Raw genomic sequence first — 21,401 nt, forward strand, 5'->3', positions numbered from 1 at the left:
CCCTTTTGCCCCCAAACAGCCAGGCAAAATCATTCATGTGAGGTATCGCTGTACTCAGGAGATGTTGCTAAACACATATTGGGGTGTTTTTTGATAGTGACATATACCAGAACCTGTTTATTTATACCTAAAGTAAAATGTGTGTGAAAAAACAAATGCAAAAAAATTACTACCATAAAGTTTGACAAAGGCTGATGGTAGAATAAGTGCTTGGAAAGGGTTAAAATACCAGCATTTGGAATACCCTGGGCTGTCTAGTTTTCAAAAATATATGACTTGATGGGGTAAATTGCATTGGCCGGCTTCAAAGATACCCGAAATGGCACATGGGGGGAAGAATTACCAGATTTGGAAAAAATGGCTTTGAAATAGCAAAACGGTACCTGTACTTATTGCTCCATAATGTGCAGAAAAAAGCAAAAAAACATAAAAACATTGGGTATTTCTAAACTCAGGACAAATAGTAGAATCTATTTAGCAGGTTTTTTAATTACCTTTTATAGATGAGTAAAAGATTTTTCAACTAAAAGTTAGAAACAGTCATTTTTTTCTAAATTTTTCACCATATTTTATACTTTTTTTAATAGTAAATAATACGATACAATCAAAACAATGTCATCTAAAGAAAGCCCTTCTTGTCCTGAAAAAAACAATATCTAATGTGTGTGGGTTCAGTAAACGGGAAAGAAGAAAATTACAGCTAAACACGAGCAGCGCAGAAATGTTAAAACGGCCATTGTCACGAAGGGTACAAAAAGTAAAATCAGCCTTTGTCACGAAGGGGTTAAAAACCACTCCATAAACATGTGGATGACAGAGATCTTTTGATTTTACAGCTCCCTGGGTCAGTCAGGGGACCTCCTGAACTAGCCCATGAGCCTTACTACCCGGGCAGGTACATGAAACACAGGGATAGTGCCTGAAAGTCAGCACTGTCACACTAAAAATGAGACACTTATAAAGTATATTTTACAACGTGATCTGTATGTATATTTTGCATTTGTTCTACAAAACAACTAAATATTACCCCTATAGTGTAGCCACAGAATGTAAATACATACACTGATCAGCTATAACATTATTAGCACTGACAGGTGAAGTGAATAACACTGATAATCTTGTTATCATTTTGTTATCAAAGTTGATGTGTTACAAGCAGGAAAAATGGGCAAGCATAAGGATCTGAGCAACTTTCACAAGGCCCAAATTGTGATGGCTACACAACTGGGTCAGGGCATCTTCAAAACTGCAACTTTTGTGGGGTGTTCCTGTTCTGCAGCATGTAGTACCTGTCAAAAATGGTCCAAGGAAGGAGAAACATTGAACCGGATCTATGTAGAAATCAGTAATATTATAAAGATCTATGTCCCCCCTCAAACATCCCCCAATCACCCAAGTGCAGATGTTAAAGCTGAACACTTTAGCTTCACTTAACTGTTACTTTAGCTTCACTTAACCTATGAAACATGCCATATTATTAAATCTAATTAATGGTCCATTAATGTATCTCACGTAGATCACAGCTTAGCTAGGATCTCTTTTTTATTTTATAGCAAAGCTTTTTGAAGTAAGAGCTTCCTGATAATGTTGAAGCTGGGACTAAAATACAGATGCTACAAAGCTTGGAAAGCAGCAGATAGAGTTCTGGCACAAAAGTATCCCTAAGGAAATAAAAAAAAAGAAATAAACTCATTTATCACAATGAAGTCTATATTTATATGCTCTGTGCAGATCTACTGGTAATGGATGTTCTTATTCATAAAATATTCAATTAATATTGATTTTATGCATGTCTGTATATGGGTTGATGGAGCTTTTTGAAGAGCAGATAATTCCACAACTTCACTGAAAAAGACAATGTTATTAGATTTACATACTCATATATGGCTGATGATGAATGGTTTTGTCATTCAACCTTGTCCCCAGTATTTAGAAATACTAAACCTTCATCTTAAGAGTGTTCACTAAGATCTTGGTAATTTTAATAGATTCTTCAGAGAAGCCATTTTTGGCTTAGACCAGTTTCCTAAATGTATTGTGGCAAAACCACAAATTCTATAGACATAATAAATATTTCTAGGTAAAATGCAGCAGACAGCTCAGTGAGGTATTTAAAGGGACACTCCTGTGCTCCAGGCAGCCCCCTAACAGAATCAGAATCAAATGGAGCACTGCACATATGCATGGGGGGTCTCAGAACACTTGCTGAGCCATCACTGGTGCTTACTGGAAGTAATTATATCACGTGGCAGAAGATTTAGCTAGGGAGACAGGGAAAAATAAATAGACTGTATATAAAGATATACTTGAGTATTAGGCCTTTCATTGTTGCAATAAGTGCAGTATTTTTAAAGAAAGAATGCATAGTATAGTACTCCCAAAGTACTTTAATATGCATTGTTCTTTAGTGGTGCTGTCGGGGACGATAAACTGTCTCTTTAATATACATTCTTCAGTGGTGCGGTTGTATGGGACTAGATGCACTTCACTTTAGAACAAAGCAGGCATCCATGGCACAGGAGAGATAAGGCCAAAGTGTCCTTTTTATAAGGAAAGGTGAAAAAAGGCAGAATGTTTTGGTTACCCTACTTATTTAACCCTATAAGTTTTGAAGAGATGAAAAACCCATAATTGCCAATAGTTCTGAATTTCCAGAAACACCAAGCAGTTTGTACTCTGACCACTGTCCTATTGGCATAAGCTAGACTGTCTCATTTTCTTCAGTGCATGTTTGTATGTTTTCTCATTATGTATCTACTGTTTGTATTATTGTAAGGGGCTCTTGGTTGGGCCAACATAGAAAAAAATCTTTGGGGACCTCGGGGTCTTAAGCCATGTTTCCATCTGAAGAATAGAACTCTGAGGTCCCGAACACTTATGTAACTTTACATCAATAAAAAAGACTCCATTTTCTTTTTTGGGCTAATATGGCCAGATACAGCTAATACTGCATTAGTCCTACAGAATATCATCTTTAATCATTTTTAGTTTTTTTCAGATATGAAGGGAGGACCTTTTAGAGTTTACAATGGTTATATATGGTTCTACATCTTATTTTACAAGAAACAGAGCTGTATAGCTAAAACTGTGGGTTCAATAAATGAACCCATTGAGACAGTAGCCATTGGAGTCTGCGCATGCGTACCATCACAGGAATAAAACACACATACACATGTTCCTTTTGGATTTTTCTCTTGTGTCAGGGTTAAGTGTTTTAGGGGCATGGTTGAGGGGTGTGACAAACGCACAGGCTTTAACAAGACTAATGTGACTACAAATATTTTACTAGTTTTAGGGAAATAAATGTCTACAAACATATTTCCTCTTGTTTTTGTGGACATTATTGTGATTATTTGCAGCTGTAGACCACCATCTACTACATTCCCATCCCCATGGTTCAGGGCTGAACTCTGCTGAGACCCATCCGTGCTAATTGATAACATGCCCTCACCTGAAAATGAAAAAAAGGGAATTGCAAGAATATTTAGGATATCATTAAATAAAATAGGAATTGACATAATTTGGGATAAATTAGACAGCAGGTGTTCCTCGAGAGCTTTTATATAGCCCTATTGTTTCTGGAGTCCTCAACCACCTACATGTGAAAAGCAAACATATTTGAGGCTTAAAATAATTTGCGTGGATAGTGAAAAAGTGTCACAAAGGTGGTATCGATAGAGACAAGCACAGATAGAGGCACATGCTTCATACACGGTGGGTGTCCCCAGCGATCCGTCCACTACAGTCAAACGTATTTCAGCTGCTTAGCAATGTTCTCCGGGTATGCCCTCCTCTAGGACTTCGCATAAGATTCCTATAAGATAAGAAGGGTCCTTGTCTTATAACGCCACATAACGTGTTTTGTTTTTTCTCTTGCATGCCCATATGACGCAGTCACGGTTCTTGATTTTAATAGAACCTTCATATCGTTCCGGGTTTTACAATCAAAAATGCTGGTGGTTAAAGACTATGTCATGAAGCGCTTAAATTTACTACAAATAATGCGATTTAATTGAGGCTGGACAGCATGTCTTTTTGTTTTATACTTTTCTGTTAAACATTGCATTGAAATACTACTATAAAAGTATTTTTTTTTAAAACACACAAATATATACCACATCTGGCTAAATATAGGCTATGTGCAATTTAACCATTTAATCATATTATTATTATTTATTGTTATTCATAAATAATTATTAATCATTATTATTGTTATATATAAATTATCACTATTATCATTACTATTATTATGTTATTCATAAGCCAAATTTGTATAGTGACTAAACAAGCCGCGCTTTGCTGCACCCTTGTACAGTATAGTACGCGCTGACTGGATCACGTGATTAAAAGAAAACACGCCCCCTCCTCTTCTCCTCCGAAGCGAAACACACCTCTCAGTGGGAAAGTGGCATTGCGCTCCTTAACGAATCCCGCAGCTTCCGGCGTTCCAAGCCTCGTTCCCACTATACAGCCAATAGAACCTCGCTGAAGGAATATGTTGATAGGCTGAGCCGTGCCCACTTGACACTTTCTTGCAGGAACTAGGTGACCGGTCAAGTGAATGACATACTGATCTGATGTAAGGCTAAGTTGCTGTAAATTGTGGAGTTAAATGCCTGATGCAGATGCGTTCTTAATGCCTTAATGGAGTTATGCAATGTGTCTAATCTTTGCGGCATTACGTCATTGGGGTGAACTTTAAAATGTGGGGCAAAGTGCAGCAGCAGCAGCAGCAGCTCCAGTTAAAACACTCTAATCCCTCTTCTTTTCACTTTCCAGATCCCTAGACAAGTGCATCCCCTCCTGACCTGCTTCACCTCAGTATATTCCTGATTAAGGGCTAATCTGTACTCCACCATGTTGCCAAATACAGGGTAAGCAATCATTCAAGCATGAATAAAGTTTTTTTTTTTTGTTTTTTGTTTTTTGTTTTTTTTTTATACAGTGTGCCTCCACCTTCTCAACTTGTTTTTGTGCTGCTGCATGTTAATTCTTTGCCAAATGTCAGACTGTGTTATAAAATGCTGGGAAATATACAGACTGTACAGGGCTGATGCCTTTGATTATGATGCACGTTTCTGTATGTGTGTATATATATATATATATATATATATAAAGCCTCTGTTAGTCTGAAGGCTACCCTGTTATGGCATATAATACATTCTAGAGGGGTTTGATTAGATGTTTTTCTAGAAAAGGGGCACGCGTACATTTGTTTCATACTATAACACAACATCATCAAGTGTTGCCAGCCAAGATATAAACTTTTTTTAAAATATTTGAGGCTTTTTTTTTTTTTTTTACACATCTGTGTAGGCATTTTTATACATTTTAATGAACGTTTTATTTTCTAGCTTTTTCCATAGCCACTTTTGAACCCTAATCGTTTAATGAATCGTAAATACGAATTAAGTGATATTCGGATTGCATCTTCCGTGTACAGTATACAGTCATTTGTATTTGTCCTAGAGGTGTTTGTAGTGCACAATGTATTGATTTGCTGTATTAACGGGAGTGATCCAGAGCATACTAACCATAGAGGAACACTTCTTAAAGCACGTGCGAGAATCCTACACTGTCGAATCTAGCACGCCCTTTTCATATATATATATATATATATATATATATGTGTGTATGTATGTATGTATGTTTTTTATTGGTCTAACTTTTTTGTGTCTCTTCCAAAGGCGTGGGAATAGTTCAATACCAATCAGCCCAACTTGGAAGATGGCTCAATGTTCGTTGTTTAGCAGACTTTCATGAGCCGCAGGCTATTCTCATGACATCTGTCATCAGAAAACAAATAATGTGCTATCACGATGACACGTGTAATTGTTAAAGGGACACTCCAGCCACCATATGCACTTTAATGGGTCTCTTTTAAATTTTTTTTTGTAATGATGCTTTTGCAGATGCGTGAGGGTAGTCTGTAGAATCCCCCCTTCGGTAAGCTCCAGTGCTGGGACAGCAAATGCACGTGAGCAGCAAGTGCTCTCTTTGAATTCAATGGGGAAGCTTTCCTGACACTGATTGGCTGGTTAAGGCAGCCAATCAATGGCAAGAAATGTCAGACCACGGAGGAGGAGGACATCTGCTGCGTCTTTTAAGTCAAGGAACCGGAACTTGCTAGGATTCATATGCCAAGAGATCGAGTCCCATTTAATCATTTGATCTCTGTGATCAGACTGCAATCACCATGTATTATTTATTTACTTGTGTTTTGTTGCAGAAAACTTGCAGGGTGCACTCTTTTTATCACCGGCGCCAGCCGTGGAATTGGCAAAGCCATTGCCTTAAAGGCGGCAAAGGATGGCGCAAATATTGTGGTAGCCGCTAAAACAGCCGAGCCTCACCCTAAGCTTCCAGGAACCATCTATTCAACAGCCAACGAAAGTATGATTTCCCTGACTTGTTACACTTTATAGCGTTAAATGAAGTTCGAGTGAAATACTGTTGCGCAAGATTTGCGCTCTTCTTTTGCCTGGGAAGTTCTATAATAGTAATAACTGCTGGGTTAGCGCTTTAAGAGCATGCAGTTATTCTCACATATCTTATTTTCTAACACAAAAATATTAACATATTTATCTTTTGTTAAATTCATCATTTATTTTATTACTTTCATAATTAAAATATTCACGGATGTGTAGCTCCTTCCTACGTCACTTGTAACATTTCCCAAACATTGAGCTTTTTACCGTAGGAGTATCTTTTTAAAGAGAACACGGATCTGTGATTGGCATGTACGACATAACGTTCCCATTTTCTCTGTATGCACTAGTTGAAGCTGTGGGGGGAAAGGCTTTACCGTGTATCGTTGATGTGAGAGATGAGAAGCAGATCAGCGACGCGGTGGCAAAGGCGGTGAAAACATTTGGAGGTATTTGTACAAACGTTATTCAAGCCTTTGTTCGTTTACGTAAATTGTGTTGACAGTGTGATGTGTGCAGCCGTCGGAGAGGCTGCTCTCAGTGGTCTCTGCTGGATTTTTGGGTTGTTTTACATTATAATTGCCTCTCATGTGCTGCCGGACGTCACAATCATCCTTTGGTTTTAGCTGAAGATTAAAGCACACACTGAATGGCATAGGTTGGCGGCACAAAAAAAATTAAGAATGAATAAAGGAGCAACACAACATTTCCTGTGAACTGCACATTGCATTTCCCCCTCACCAACTTCACTCTGCATTATAAAGGATCATCATTACTGGCACGTTTCCCCTGCAAAAAGGGCTTAGTTGGCCCTCCATAATGGACAGTTTAGTTGGATGACTTCCAATCTTATTTAGCTGTTCATAATACAGGGCCAGCTCAATCTGTGATGCAGGAACAGTGTGTTTAACCCATGGCTAGAGTTGCAAACAGGTATGTGTGCTTGCCTATGTACATCCTTTTTATAGTTAGTTGGCAGCAGCTACCATCAACCCCCTTCCCCACCAGGATCACCCATCACATAATAACCTAATGCCATTGCAACAGTGGGTGCCTGATGTTCGCCCAACAGGGTCGAGGAGTTTTGTTATGCCCAAATTACATATTTCATTAGATCCAGAGACTGATTAGGAAATGACCTTAAAAGAAGCTCAGTTCCCAGTCCACACTACCCCTCCTCCAGGGGCATATTGGTACTTTGCAAAACCCTCGCTCTTCATGGGTAGTTAAAAATATGTACCCTCGCTCACTCTTTGCTCGCTGGATAACAGAATCCAGGAAAATGTTTATATGTTGGTATAATATGCCGACTAGGGTTCCAATGATGTTCCGAGACGCTAATCCCGTGTGATGACACTGCCATAATAAAGAAGGCAGCTTCCTGCATCTGTGGTGGGGTTGTGAGCGGTTGAGGGTTCACTCTACTTTATCTCTGTATGTGAACAGTTCTTCTTCTTCATCATACCCCACTGGCTGTGTCTGCTTACATCTGCTCAATGCAGCAAAATGTATATTATCTAAGAAAGATAAGACTCCTTCATTTTGGTATTGGGTGAGCAGGTAGGTTAAGGGGCTAGTTAAGAGAATTTGGATCAGTATACAGCCTATACACTAGCCTGGTTTGAGTGGCTACAGTTTACATCATCTGAAAAATTCAAGCTCCTTCTGTGGTCAGATGTCCCCTAGAGTGTCGCCATGCTCCCCCCCCCCCCCCCCCCCATTCATCTTTTAACTTGAAATGTAATGGTTGGGAAATCAGGAGGCATATGCATTCTAAAATCCCTTCTGACGTTCTCTTCCAGATGTTATGTTATGATTATATTATGATTTCCGTTCTGTATATGCATTTATTTAGCTTTTTTGTATACTTACTCCCCTTCTCGCCCTATCTTTCGTTCATAAAAATCCTCAATAACATGTTATTTAAAAAATAACTTGATCCTGATAGACTTTCAAGGATTTCCTCCCAATTCCAACCTTAACACGCAAGAGTTTGTTCTCATACTGCGATGATGAAGATAAGAGAGTGTATTTGAGGCTGACATTTCACTTCCAGCTGCTGCAATTAAAGCAGTCTAAATGAGCTTGGCCTGCTGGAGACTATAGTGGTCCTGCCATGAGCAGATGATACCGTTTTATAACCAATCTAGATTCACGCTTAACTTGAACTCGGCTCCGTTTATTAAATAACATTTTTTTTTTTCTTGCACTCCTGCCCATTGGTAATATTTAATTTCTTTTGATCCGCTAGGCATAGATATTTTGGTGAACAATGCTAGTGCCATCAGTTTGACCAACACTCTTGATACCCCAATGAAGAAAGTGGATCTCATGATGGGCATTAACACCAGGGGAACATATCTTACGTAAGTATCATGCCACTGCTAATGACTCGCCTTATCTCACTAAACAGCTTTTTTCTTTTACAAAGAAAATCAAATAGGCAAATCCTGGCCTGGAAAGATAGCTAGAAGAGCTGAATGTTCCCACCAAGGATATTTCTGTGATATGTGATTCACCTTCATGCGTTCCTGGTGCTATTACTGAATGAATGAATAGAAGTAAAGAAATGCAAAATAAACGGGCTGAATGTTCCTTTAACCCCTTAATGACAATTGCCGGTCCTGGCACGGCACGGAAAAGCATGTGCTTTACGACAATTGACGTGCCAGGACCGGCACGTCTTTAAACGGGTGCAGAAAGCGATCTACTATCGCTTTCTGCACCCAAAAAGCGTTGCTGAATGCCTCGACCTCGAGGCATTCAGCAACGCCGCGATCGGCACGAAGGGGCCATCTCTGGCCCCTCCACGGGGCGTCAACATCCGCCATACTTTGTATGGCGGCGGACGCCCGTTTTAAAAGCGTTTAGGAGGCGATCGACGATCGCCTCCTAAACTTAAATGGTGTCGCTGGAATGCCTCGATCAGGAGGCATCCAGCGACACCAAACACTAACCTTTTGATGGGCTGTGACCGCTCCGGAGAGCGGTCACAGCCGCAGCTGCCGGCAATCTTCGCCATCAAGGAAGATGGCCGCCGTCCTGTAACAGGAACCACAAATTTTAAAAGTTCGCTAGATAGTCCAGACCATCTAGAGAACTTTGGCTCCACTTGCAGGTTGAATACAGGTACTGCATTCACCATGCAAGTCAATGGAGCCCAGCTTTCTAATCACAGTGTGATTAGTAAAAATAAATTAAAAAATAAAATAAAATTAATAATAATTAGAAAAAAATAGTAAAAAAACAGTAAAATGTAAAAATCATTTCCCACTGATGTCACTATCAGGGGAACCTCCAAGTTGAAAAAAAATGTAAAATTTTTTTTTTAAAAAAATAATAAAAAAAAAATATATATATATATAAAAAATATATTTTTGTGAGCAAGTCCTAAAATTAGCATATTAGCTTAAAACAATTCTCGCATGGAAAGAGTTAAAATACTGGCATATTAAATGCCCGTGGGGTGTCTACTTTTAAAAAATGTATGATTTGATGGGGTAAATTGAATGGGCCAGGTTCAACAACGTCCCAATTAACACGGGGGGAAGGATGGCCACACATCTAATTTCCAATTAGAAAAATGCACACGTACCAAATGTGGCCTTTTAGTTCCCCCAAAAAATGACACACCCATGCATGTGGGGTATCACTGCACTCAGGAGATGTTGCTGAACACATTATGGGGTGTCGTGTGACAGCGGCATATACCAGGAGCTGTAAATTCATACATAAAGTAGGTGTGTGTGGGAAAAATACACACACAAAAATATTACTGCAAACTTTGAAAAAATGCTGGTGGTAAAATATGTGCATGCAAAGAGTTAAAATACCAGCATTTAAAATACCCTGTGGTGTCTAGTTTTGAAAAATCTATGGTTTTGTTGGGCACACTGAAATGGCCTGGCTCAAAGATGTACCAAATAGGGCATGGGCAGTGGATCCCCAAATGCCAAAGTTCAACATTGAAAAATGCGCATGCCCCAAATGTGGCCCTTTTGCCCCCAAACAGCCAGGCAAAATCATTCATGTGGGGTATCGCTGCGCTCAGGAGATGTTGCTGAACACATATTGGGGTGTTTTGTGATAGTGACATAAACTAGAACATTTTAATTCATACCTGAAGTAAAATGTGTATGACAAAACAAATGCAAAAAAATGACTACCATAAAGTTTGACAAAGACTGGTGGTAGATATGGTGCATGGAAAGAGTTAAAATACTAGCATTTGGAATACCCTGGGCTGTCTAGTTTTCAAAAATATATGACTTGATGGGGTAAATTGCATTGGCCGGGTTCAAAGATACCCGAAATGGCACATGGGGGGAAGAATTACCAGATTTGGAAAAAATGGCTTTGAAATAGCAAAACGCTACCTGTACTTATTGCCCCATAATGGGTAGAAAAAAGCAAAAAAACATAAAAACATTGGGTATTTCTAAACTCAGGACAAATAGTAGAATCTATTTAGCAGGTTTTTTCATTACCTTTTATAGATGAGTAAAAGATTTTTCAACTAAAAGTTAGAAACAGTCATTTTTTTCTAAATTTTTCACCATATTTTATAATTTTTTTAATAGTAAATAATATGATACAATCAAAACAATGTCATCTAAAGAAAGCCCTTCTTGTCCTGAAAAAAACAATATCTAATGTGTGTGGGTTCAGTAAACGGGAAAGAAGAAAATTACAGCTAAACACAAGCAGCGCAGAAATGTTAAAAAGGCCATTGTCACAAAGGGTACAAAAAGTAAAATCAGCCTTTGTCTCGAAGGGGTTAAAGTATAATATATTGTATTTATAAGCCCTGTTTGTTTTCCCTTTTGGGAATTGTTAAGAAAGGTGTTAATTAACCTCAGGATAACCCCCACATGTCTGAAAAGTAATGCTCATTTTAAAAACATTAAATACACATGACACAAGCAGCATTTTTTTTTTTTATTATTATTATTATTATTTTTTTTTTTTTTGAAGATAAAAGAACCACCTTTTGTACCGTAGGTAAATATGCGCTTTGAAATCTCTCTGAATATCTAAATTCAATGCCATTGTGCTCAGAAGCGCCATTAGAAAACAACGCGGACAGCTTTGACACCTGTATTAAAATGATAATGCGTAACAAGTTTTTGTACAATGCTGCATTTGCCAGCTGGGAAATGAGGTAGTGTATCTAATGATAGAGGCTATTGTATTTTGGACGTGGAATTTAAAAATTGCCTAGATCAAACACATTAGAGTGGCGCGATTTAATAAAAATGGATTGAATAGCCTTAGGGTGCTGAATATGTGTTTAGCCTGCCTGTAATTGAAGGAAATGCATTATTTAGTATCACAATCAATATCTCAAAAGGGGAGAGAAATGTACATAAAAATAGCCTTCTTATTATTGAATAAAAGTGCTTTGTTTCCTATGACATTTAATAGGTTCACATAATGCATAAATTTCCATACGCGTATTTATTTGGGATATTAATGAAGAGCTATTTTCAATTACAAATGATACTGTGAATATGCTGGGGCTTTGTGTAGCCTAAATCTTTTGATTAGATTTTATACTTTAATATAGCACTGCTGCTGTTTGACGACTGTATAAATTAAGTGAGTATTTTTTAAAGGCTTCTCTGTGGATTACCAAATGTTCAGATATTGGGATACCTAGTTTGAACAGATTTAAGACATTATTGTTGGTGGTCCCAGAGGGTCATCTGACATTGAGATCTAGTGCCAGGGCTGTTTTGGAACATGGAACATAGACAGAACTGTTAAAACTGAGGCTGTTGGTTTAAGAAAAAGAGTGATAGAGAATAAAGATGAAGTAGGAAGAAGATATAGGGAGAAAGAAGAAAGGGAGGGAGAGAGAGAGAGAGAAAACCCGCGTGTCAGTTTAAAGGGACACTCCAGCCATCATATGCACCTGGTAGCTGGGTGATCCATTTAAATAATTCAAAAGCAGAATCCCCCCATATGCATTTTCTTCTTAACCTACCCCCTGCTTCTAACTTTGCAGGAGATGTGTTATGCTCACCGACAGGGGGCGCCATCACTGGCTTGCGCAAGAGTTAAAGGGGTCTAACTTTAAGGGCAGTACTTACCACTGGAGGAGGCATGATACGCTACAGCTTCTCCCAAAGAGCATTCATTTTTGTTAATGGTTAAAGAATGTAAAACTACCTATGTTGTCATTGGCGTGGCTCCATACTAAGTATATGTTCTTTTAGCTGTATATCCAATCAGTTAATTAGCCACAAATAGTAATAGTTTCAGTTGATGATTGTGCATTTTGTTCAGACACCTCTTAACATCTTATGATGGCCAAACATGGACTTTTTGTGTCTTAGGATAGAGGTGTTACTTGCAGGGATAGGTTTTAACAATATGTTTGAAGATGTTATTGCCTATTGATAGTTATGTAACTTATAACTATTAGATTTATATAACTGAGTAAGGCATTTACATAAAGAATTGTGTATTTTACATAATTTCATTTGTAAACACATTTTCTATACAGACTGTGACTTCTAAGCCAGTGGAGCACTGTGATACTCTTTACCCAGCAAACGTTCTGAGCGCCTAGTAGAGGGGGACATCTTGGGACCCCAGTTCACCCCAACCCTGAAAAGGAACACTTGGGACAAGTGCATATGCAAAACTTTAGATAAAATATGCCCCCTTCGCAACTATATATATATACTATAAATAAATATATATTTAATTACTAGACTGAGTATCACACTTGGTTAGAATATATATGTGTGTATGTATGTATATATATATACATACACACACACACACACACACACACTATGTTATTGTGTGTTTTGTATGCGTAATTATACCTGAATTTTCATTTAATAATAATTATCTTCAAGTGGAATTATTTTTTTTTGGGAAAAGATGTAATGCGAAGGTCTTGCAGATCTTGTTCATACGCAGTTGATTGCGTCTGTACAATGTCCTGATTTAAATCTGCATTTGCATGTATTCAGCTAAGTTTCAAGTACTGCTTGAATTTTTTAGGAAGTCTTTGATTTTTAATAACCATGATTATAGAACGAGGACTGCTCTGCATAGAGGGACAAAAGAACAGGTTTTATTTGTTCACATATAGGATGCACAGCAACAGAGAATAGATAAAAAGACACATCTAATTAATTTTCCATAACTTAAGAAATGGCTTCCATTGAATTCTTATCTGGAGTGATCACTCATGTCGAACATGCATGTGATGCTTTGTATTTATACTTTTTATGAACAGAGAGGCTGCCCCTTTTTATGCTCCAGGAGGTCAACAACCTTTCAGTTGATTATTTTGGTTAAAATTATTATTGCTGTGAACTAAGAGGTAAATTATATGTATTTGTTTTTCCAGGTCAAAGGAATGCATCCCTTTCTTAAAGAAAAGTAAAGTGGCACATATTCTGAATTTAAGCCCACCATTAAACCTAAACCCAATCTGGTTCAAGAATCACTGTGGTAAGTTACATTTGTTTGTAAAATTCACTTTTTTTTCCTGTAAAACCAGTATCCTAATATATATATATAGATATATATATATATATTTCCCCAAGTTAAAAGGGCTGCATGGCTGCAGTGAATAATGAAAGTGTATTAAAAAAGGAATATTGCTTACTTTATATAGGCAGAATTTACCAGGTGGTGAGCTGTCTTTTCTTTACAGTTTACAACATGTTCTAGAATATTCCTTTAATATGCTGCATGCCTATAGCTATAAGTATCCTGTGGCCCTGTAGGAATGATCAGTCACCCCTTCCACTGTACATGCTATAGGCATACCTGGGAACTCTCCGGTCAAGATCCGAATCCTCTGGGTCGCGGGAGTGGGGTATTGACCCGCCCCGCCCATTTCCCCTTTAAATAGGGGTGTTGAGCGCCCCCGACGTCAGCGGGAACGGCCGCCCACATCAGCGGGACCGCACGCTGACTTCAGTGTGCAGTCCTGGCCGCGTCCCGCAAGGATAGGCTCCGGGTAGCCGAAGCCAAGAAGTTCCCAGGGATGGCTATAGGGAGCGAGGTGAAAAGAATGTTACTGTTAATCTTGGTGAATATCGGTTCCATTGTATTCCAAATAAGGCAGTTGTCTTAAAATTAGATTGTTGGGGTTACGGTCTCTTTAAGAAAGTCATCTTATGTGGCAGACTGTGTATCTTCCATCGATTTAATAGGCAGTTTTATACAGTTGTTTTGGTAGATTGGGGTGTAATTAATAGGGGCATTAATGACATGAACCTGGTATTGGTGACGAAATAATTTGAGTAAATGGGATTATATTTGTTTGAGTAAGCATTGGAGAACATTTGTTCTCAAAATGAAAGCTGAGAAATGCCTAAATGCTGGCAGACATATGGGTGTTGCAGAAAAAGTTATTACAAAGTAAACAATGAAATCGTCCTGCTGATTGGCCTTTTCTTCTGGTTACCATGGTGATAAGACCACTTTTCACATTTCATTATGCAATCAGTTATGATTACATTACGTAAGTTGCCCACTTAAGGCTGTCCGTGGCGATTCTTGAGTGTATTGATTCAGCATTATGAAACTGGACACCATATCATCTGTTTCCTTCCTTGGCAGACGTTGGCATGGTCTTGGGGCCACGTTACTAATATAGAAACAGAAAAGCGGTTTATAAATTCACGCACACGTGTGCAAGCTGAAACCGTATCCAATTCGTTTACACCCATGGTCAAGTTCCCAGTGCAGCTTTAACCTGATCCAGTGTGTCCCCAAATCGCCTTGTTTTGCCTTTGGGAAAAGTACACTTATTTTAGCTATTTGAAGCCACACACCTTTAAAATTGCCTTTTCCTTTTTCTTTTTCCTTTTGCTTCCGCATAAATTGTTTTTAAGACTGTGAAGGAGACCCGTACTCGGACTGAGTAGCTCCGCCATAGAGATCTTCCTTGCCGCTGAAAGCTCAATTGCTCAAGGGATTAACCCTTCATATCCCCCCCCCAAGCACTAGCCTGGACTTAGTGTAGGGGTAAAACAGAACTCTCTTTATTGAGGACTGCACACACATATACATACAGCAAACATGATAGGATTAAAGGTATAATCCCATCAACCACCAGACAGCCCAGCGCCGTCATAAAGTTCTATGGCCAGGAATGCCCACCCAAGAAAAAGTCGCTATTTCTGGGTGATCCCGAGGGAGTGGCATCAATCCCGGGTTTCAATGGACAGCGTTGGAAATAGTCCGTGCGGTAGCCGGACCAGAGTTCCATAGCCGTGGCTGAGTAAACCCTGGTCCTAAAGATTGGTAATAAAACCAGGGTTCTCAAATGAGCTCCCTCTCTGTGACCAACACTGAGTGTTGCCCACTGCAAGTTTAATGTAACTCCAAAAGAGCAAAGTGGTGGGACAAAGGATGTCCGTTGCGACTCAGTTTCAGTTGTCGGCGGGCATTGCCGCGATTCCTAGCTGCCGTACAGTTCCATGAATCCGCGGCTTGGTCCCGGTCAGCTGCCAAGCGGGGGAAAGATGGAATCCGATCAGCATTAGGAGTGTACAGGGTCCGGGAGCCCTTAATCCTTGGGGAAAACACAGGAATGGGGTGTAAAACAGGTATGGGTCCAAAATAACATAGTTTTAAAAATTTGTTGTGGAAGCCTTTTGTACTTTTCGAGTAGTCATTCAGTACCAACCTTAATATATACTTTGGATGTAGATCCTGTCTACTGATTTGGAGTGAAAATAAGCATTTCTTATCTTAAGGTCTCTAACTGGATTATCCCTATTCTTCCTATACATGGGCAATCCTTGTAATTTTCGACTGTCATGTGCTAGCTGTGAATTATTTGGTTGATATGGCCATTGTAAGGGAAAACTACAGTGAACAATACATTAGTTTGTATCAACACAAAGTCTGAATGCAGGTTTGTTTACTTTTCTGTTTCAGCTTACACCATTGCAAAGTATGGGATGTCCATGTGTGTACTTGGGATGGCCGAGGAGTTCAAAGGAGAAATAGCTGTCAATGCCTTGTGGCCCAAAACAGGTAATTTTAACCATGCTAATAAAGACATTTTGGTGCAAGGAACCGAACTCTCCCTCTATACCACCAGAGGCGTCCTTCCACAGATCTATTTTAGCTCATTCTAGAAAAGAGTTACGTTTTACTATGCAATCCAGTTGTTTATATGTAAAGTTGAGTTGCCATTAGGAATCTTTGGGTAAGGTAGCATCTAGGGCCCAACCCATAAAATGTTTCATAATGGGCACAAATATTAACTGCAATCAAACCTCTCCAGTCCCTTTTATGCTCCTAAGAATGGCTCTGCCCCCCTTTAAGGAAGCCCAAGAGACTGTTTTTGATGCCTTTGATGGTGTAAAGTTTAAGGCCCTTAGTTCCCAACAACGGCCCTTTGTGCCCTATAACTGAAACCTAGGTGCTTATTAGCCCTACCAGCCACTCCAGTTCCCAAAAGCTCCCTCGTGTTCCACACAACCCACACTCTGACCACTACCTTTTGTAATGTACTTGTTAATATAGTTCCAAAACTGTGTTTTCAAAAGATGAGTTCTACCGGCTGTACAAACTGTAAACAGAATCCGCAGGCCAGTTTCATGACCCTATCAAACAACACCTAAGGACATCCAATGTTCTTTGTTACTAACTAGAACCATGTATCTTAGGAAATTATATATATATATTTTTTTTTATTTTTTTTTTCATTCACGCAGATATGTTCTCTTACAGATTTTCACGTTTTGTACTTTTGGTCTGTCTGTACATTTTTTTTCTGATAGCTATACATACAGCTGCTATGGACATGTTGGGTGGATCTGGAGTGGAAAAGCAATGCCGAACCACTGACATCATAGCAGATGCAGCTTACTCCATCCTCACGAAGCCAAAAGACTTCACAGGAAATTTTGTCATTGATGAGGAACTGCTGAAACAGGAGGGAGTTAAGGATCTTGATGTCTACGCAGTTTCTCCAGGTAAATTTTTATGTTTATTGCATGGCAGATGACATGTGACAAGAGAGTTTGGGCTACATTATTGAGATCACATGCGACAACAAACTAAGCTCTCCAAATGTAGGTTAGATCAAACAAGCAAGTAGATTACTAATAAAGGATCTCTGTTTCTCATGTGAAGTTCCAATTAAAGTTTGGTGTTTCACGTTAAAATATACTATTTAATAAAATGAGTCAAAGGTTGGACGTTCACATGCTTCAAATGTTGTATCATAAAGAAGAATTTATGAATAGTAACAATATATATGTGTTCTTCCATAGGACACCCTTTACTTCCAGATTTCTTCTTGGATGATAGTCCAGGCATGATTAAAAGTGCTGTACTTGGTAAGTAATGCTTAGAAACAAAATATAAAAAGGGAAATTCTATGACCCTGCATTACTGCTCTGTGTATATTTATTTGTTCAACGGAATGTAACATTTTATATTCTGTTATAGATGGGAGACTTCCTCCCACAAATGATATGTGCTTGGTTGTATAACTTTACTTGGCCTTCTGTAGTACAATGAGCAAATAAAACAATAACATAGGCCAAGACATGAATCATAAAATATACTTTAATGTTTTCTGCTTTTTAAGTTGGACCATCTTTGAATCAAAAAAGTGAGATAGAAGGCTTCTATGATAGACTGTTATAGACTTAGGCAGGGTGGGGGTACCATGGCGTGGTCAAGCACAGTCCACTGAGAGATTGAAGAGTAAAAGCAAGCGATTTTTTTTTAAAGTGGAATTCCCCTGGCAAAATATTTTTTTCTTTGGGCACAGAATGCAGTGCTTTATACAGTTATGTCGGTTAGCATTGGCCATAATCTGGTTTTATCTAATTTCCTCCAATAAATGTCTTTTATCTGCTCAAATGCCACACCAACTAATTATCTATGACTATGAAGTCCATTCCTCCGTAGAACTTCATTAGTCAGAGTGTCTGGGTAAATAAGACTGAGACATTCGTTATTTTACCATAGGCAGTATGAAAACATGTAGCTGATCTGCCACAGCATGTAGCGCTTTGTAAAAAGTGAACACATATCTTTAATTTGAAAGGTGATGGCAAATCAGAGGCACCACCCAAGGCCATTGGCCAGCTGGAGGAGACTTTTACGGTGATTGAAAAATTTATCAATGAAGATGCTGTGAAGTCTACCCAAGGCATATACCAGTTTGTCCTCTCTGGTAAGAAATTGCGTACATGCATGTTTTACTTTTCTTCGTTGTTGAGTATGTTTCTACTTTTAATATTCAATACACCATTTCACTTTAAGCAATATCCAGGTCAAGCTATTCTTGTATTTCCTGTTCTTGGTGTGCCACGGTGCTTCAAAATACATCATGCTATGAGCTAATGAATGTAGTGTTCAACTCTATATCCTTTATACATTTGTAAGAAATCCTAGACCATTTTAATAAACCCAGTAATATTGGATTGCGCTCCAAAAAGTATACCAATCAATGCTTCCCTTGTTCAATAGTGTTTGCATCTACTAAAGTAAAACTAGCCATTTTTTTTATTTTTTTATTATTTATCAAATACAACCTTTTATAAACAAGTGTTTTATGCAATGAATAAAACACTTTTTTCATAGTGTTTGTCCAAGAAAAGTCTTCAGCTTGGCTTAGGACACGCTAGTCTTTTTTCATTTTGAAACCAGTGATATGGTGCACTTCTACGCTAAGAAGGCTTGGGGTTCACCTAAGACCTGGGGGGTGTCTTCAGCACATGATACTGAAATCCTCACAGATGATTAAATGTAATGAACATTTTGGGAGGCATTAGAGACCCTTTACTTTGTATTGTTGTTTCCTTGGCTTGTTTTGGTAAAACATATCCTATAATTTTGGACCATTGTTTCTGTGTTCATTCCTGTACCTAGGGGCAGATGAAGGGAAGTGGTTCCTGGACCTAAAAAATGACAAGGGTGGAGCTGGAAAAGGGGAGCCTACGCATAAAGCAGATGTGATCATGAGCATGGACAGTGAGGATTTTGTTAAGATGTTTACAGGTCTGTTATTATATGTATTTTATATATTAGTGTGTGACAATGTAAATCAATACCATTTGTTTGAATACTATAATCTTGTTAACAGGGAAGCTGAAACCTACAATGGCATTCATGAGTGGGAAACTGAAGATCAAAGGCGATATGGGTTTGGCTATGAAACTGGAAAGACTTATGGGTAAAATGAATTCCAAATTGTAAAAACATTGGCAACAAGACTAATTAAACAAAAAGCTGCACGTTTTGTAAAAGCACTTCTACCAAGTAGCAACCATGGCCTGTACAGCGTGACCGAATGTAACCTATATGAATAAATGTGTCTTTTGTAACTTTCTATATACCAGTTCAGTGGTGACACTGATGTATATTATAAGGGTTATAATGTTATAATAAAGGTTGTTGTTCCATCAAAAACGATATTGTGTGCTTTAAAACAAATAACAATTTCTGGATTAAAAGATAATTAATTTCTTCATTTGTGTGTGTTAAATTAAGATAGACTGAGGTTAATGGATTGTTTTTGGTGTAGCAGGTCCAAGTTTCCTGCTTTGCTTTCAAGAGCAGCATCAAAAGCCACATTTGGCCCAAGATGACTGGCTGACTGCCCTATGATGATTAATATATTAAAACAAACAGTTGGACTGCTGCTAGGGGCATGGGTTCCCAGGCCCAACCATTAAAGGCTCATAAAAAAAACTGCCTGTGGGAAGCAAGGATTATCTACATGAAGAATCATATGGGATTGAATCTTGGTATAAAAAGTAGCTTTTATTTAAAAAGTCAAATACAAAATGCCCGTATGTCCACATACCGTCCTATGAATTTGCTGATGTGTCTCATCCAACTAGTGGACTTAATTGTAGGTGTGTCCTCCCATGCTCATCAGTACAATATATATATCCTACACAGGTCGGACAAACACGTTCGGAATGTTTATTAGTTATTATCAAAAGGACAATACTTCCACGGAATTCCATTAAAACAAACTTATCACAACGCAAAACAAAAGAAGTAAATTGGACTGATTATGTGGATGCACATAAAATGAAATCTCGTGCTTTGATTGCAAGAGTAAACATGTATAATTACAAATAAATTATATAATATAAACCATATCATGATACATAAATGCGAAAATGTATTTCATAAATTAGATGAATTTGTTTCAATATACCGGTAATACCATTTATATGTTTTAATAAATTGAGAATAAAAAAGTAGGTAATTATAAATAAAAAATTCAAAGTATAATAGTAAATTCATATGTAAATAAACTACCTAATAAAAAACTTCAATAAGTAATCATGCAATGAATTCATATGTAAATAGCAGAGAAAGATCACTTTAACTACTTAAATCGGACACTAAAAATAGTCTCCCACATCCTGTTCCGAATGAATGCCACCAGGCTTCCTAGTACCCAATTATAAAATCCAAAGGACCTCCCTTTGGCAAAGCAAGCGTTGTCGGTACCCACCTCTAAATATAATTCATACTTATAATACAGACTCCACATTTAAAGTTTCCAATAGCGCTAATCCAGGTTGGAGGTTTATTAGAGTCATTAGGTACCTGAAACATGCTAGAGGACGTCATGTTTCCAAGTGTTTTTGCCTGTTTTAATTGAAAAGCTAACCCTGGAATTGGCAATCATCAGATTCAGTGTGATAGGTGGTGGAGAAAATTCATATTGTCCTTTCTCTTTTTATGCTTCTCACCACTGGTCACCAATGGGGAATCCCTACTGATTTTATTTTTTGCACGGTGCATGGGAAGCTTCATGAAGCTGTGCACAAGCCGAAGATCACTGCGTAATGCCAAGTGCTTGCTGGGGTGGTGTTAAACAGTCTTTGGATTCTGGAGATGCTTCACTATCTGGAAGTCTGATGGGATAAATTTAGGTTTGGTGAATGTTAGAACATACTGGAATACATGGTGCCTTCTGTAAAGTTTGGTTGAGGAGGGATAATA

General features: G+C 38.3%; 1 protein-coding gene across 1 annotated transcript; it reads left to right on the forward strand.

Moving 5' to 3' along the window:
* Nucleotides 1-4,857: 4,857 nt before the first annotated feature.
* LOC149276124 (hydroxysteroid dehydrogenase-like protein 2) lies at nucleotides 4,858-19,631 on the forward strand. Its single transcript, XM_089503881.1, is given in 11 exon segments — nucleotides 4,858-4,874; nucleotides 6,230-6,393; nucleotides 6,779-6,877; nucleotides 8,680-8,794; nucleotides 13,798-13,901; nucleotides 16,347-16,445; nucleotides 17,198-17,392; nucleotides 17,693-17,746; nucleotides 18,418-18,606; nucleotides 19,305-19,433; nucleotides 19,519-19,631. Coding segments are annotated over 11 exon segments (1,278 nt in total).
* The last annotated feature ends 1,770 nt before the right edge of the window (nucleotides 19,632-21,401 follow it).

Source organism: Sceloporus occidentalis, unplaced genomic scaffold (genome assembly GCF_023333645.1).
Source record: "Sceloporus occidentalis isolate IW3139 unplaced genomic scaffold, rSceOcc1.0.p SCAF_246, whole genome shotgun sequence".
In the NCBI taxonomy this organism is placed as follows: domain Eukaryota; kingdom Metazoa; phylum Chordata; class Lepidosauria; order Squamata; family Phrynosomatidae; genus Sceloporus; species Sceloporus occidentalis.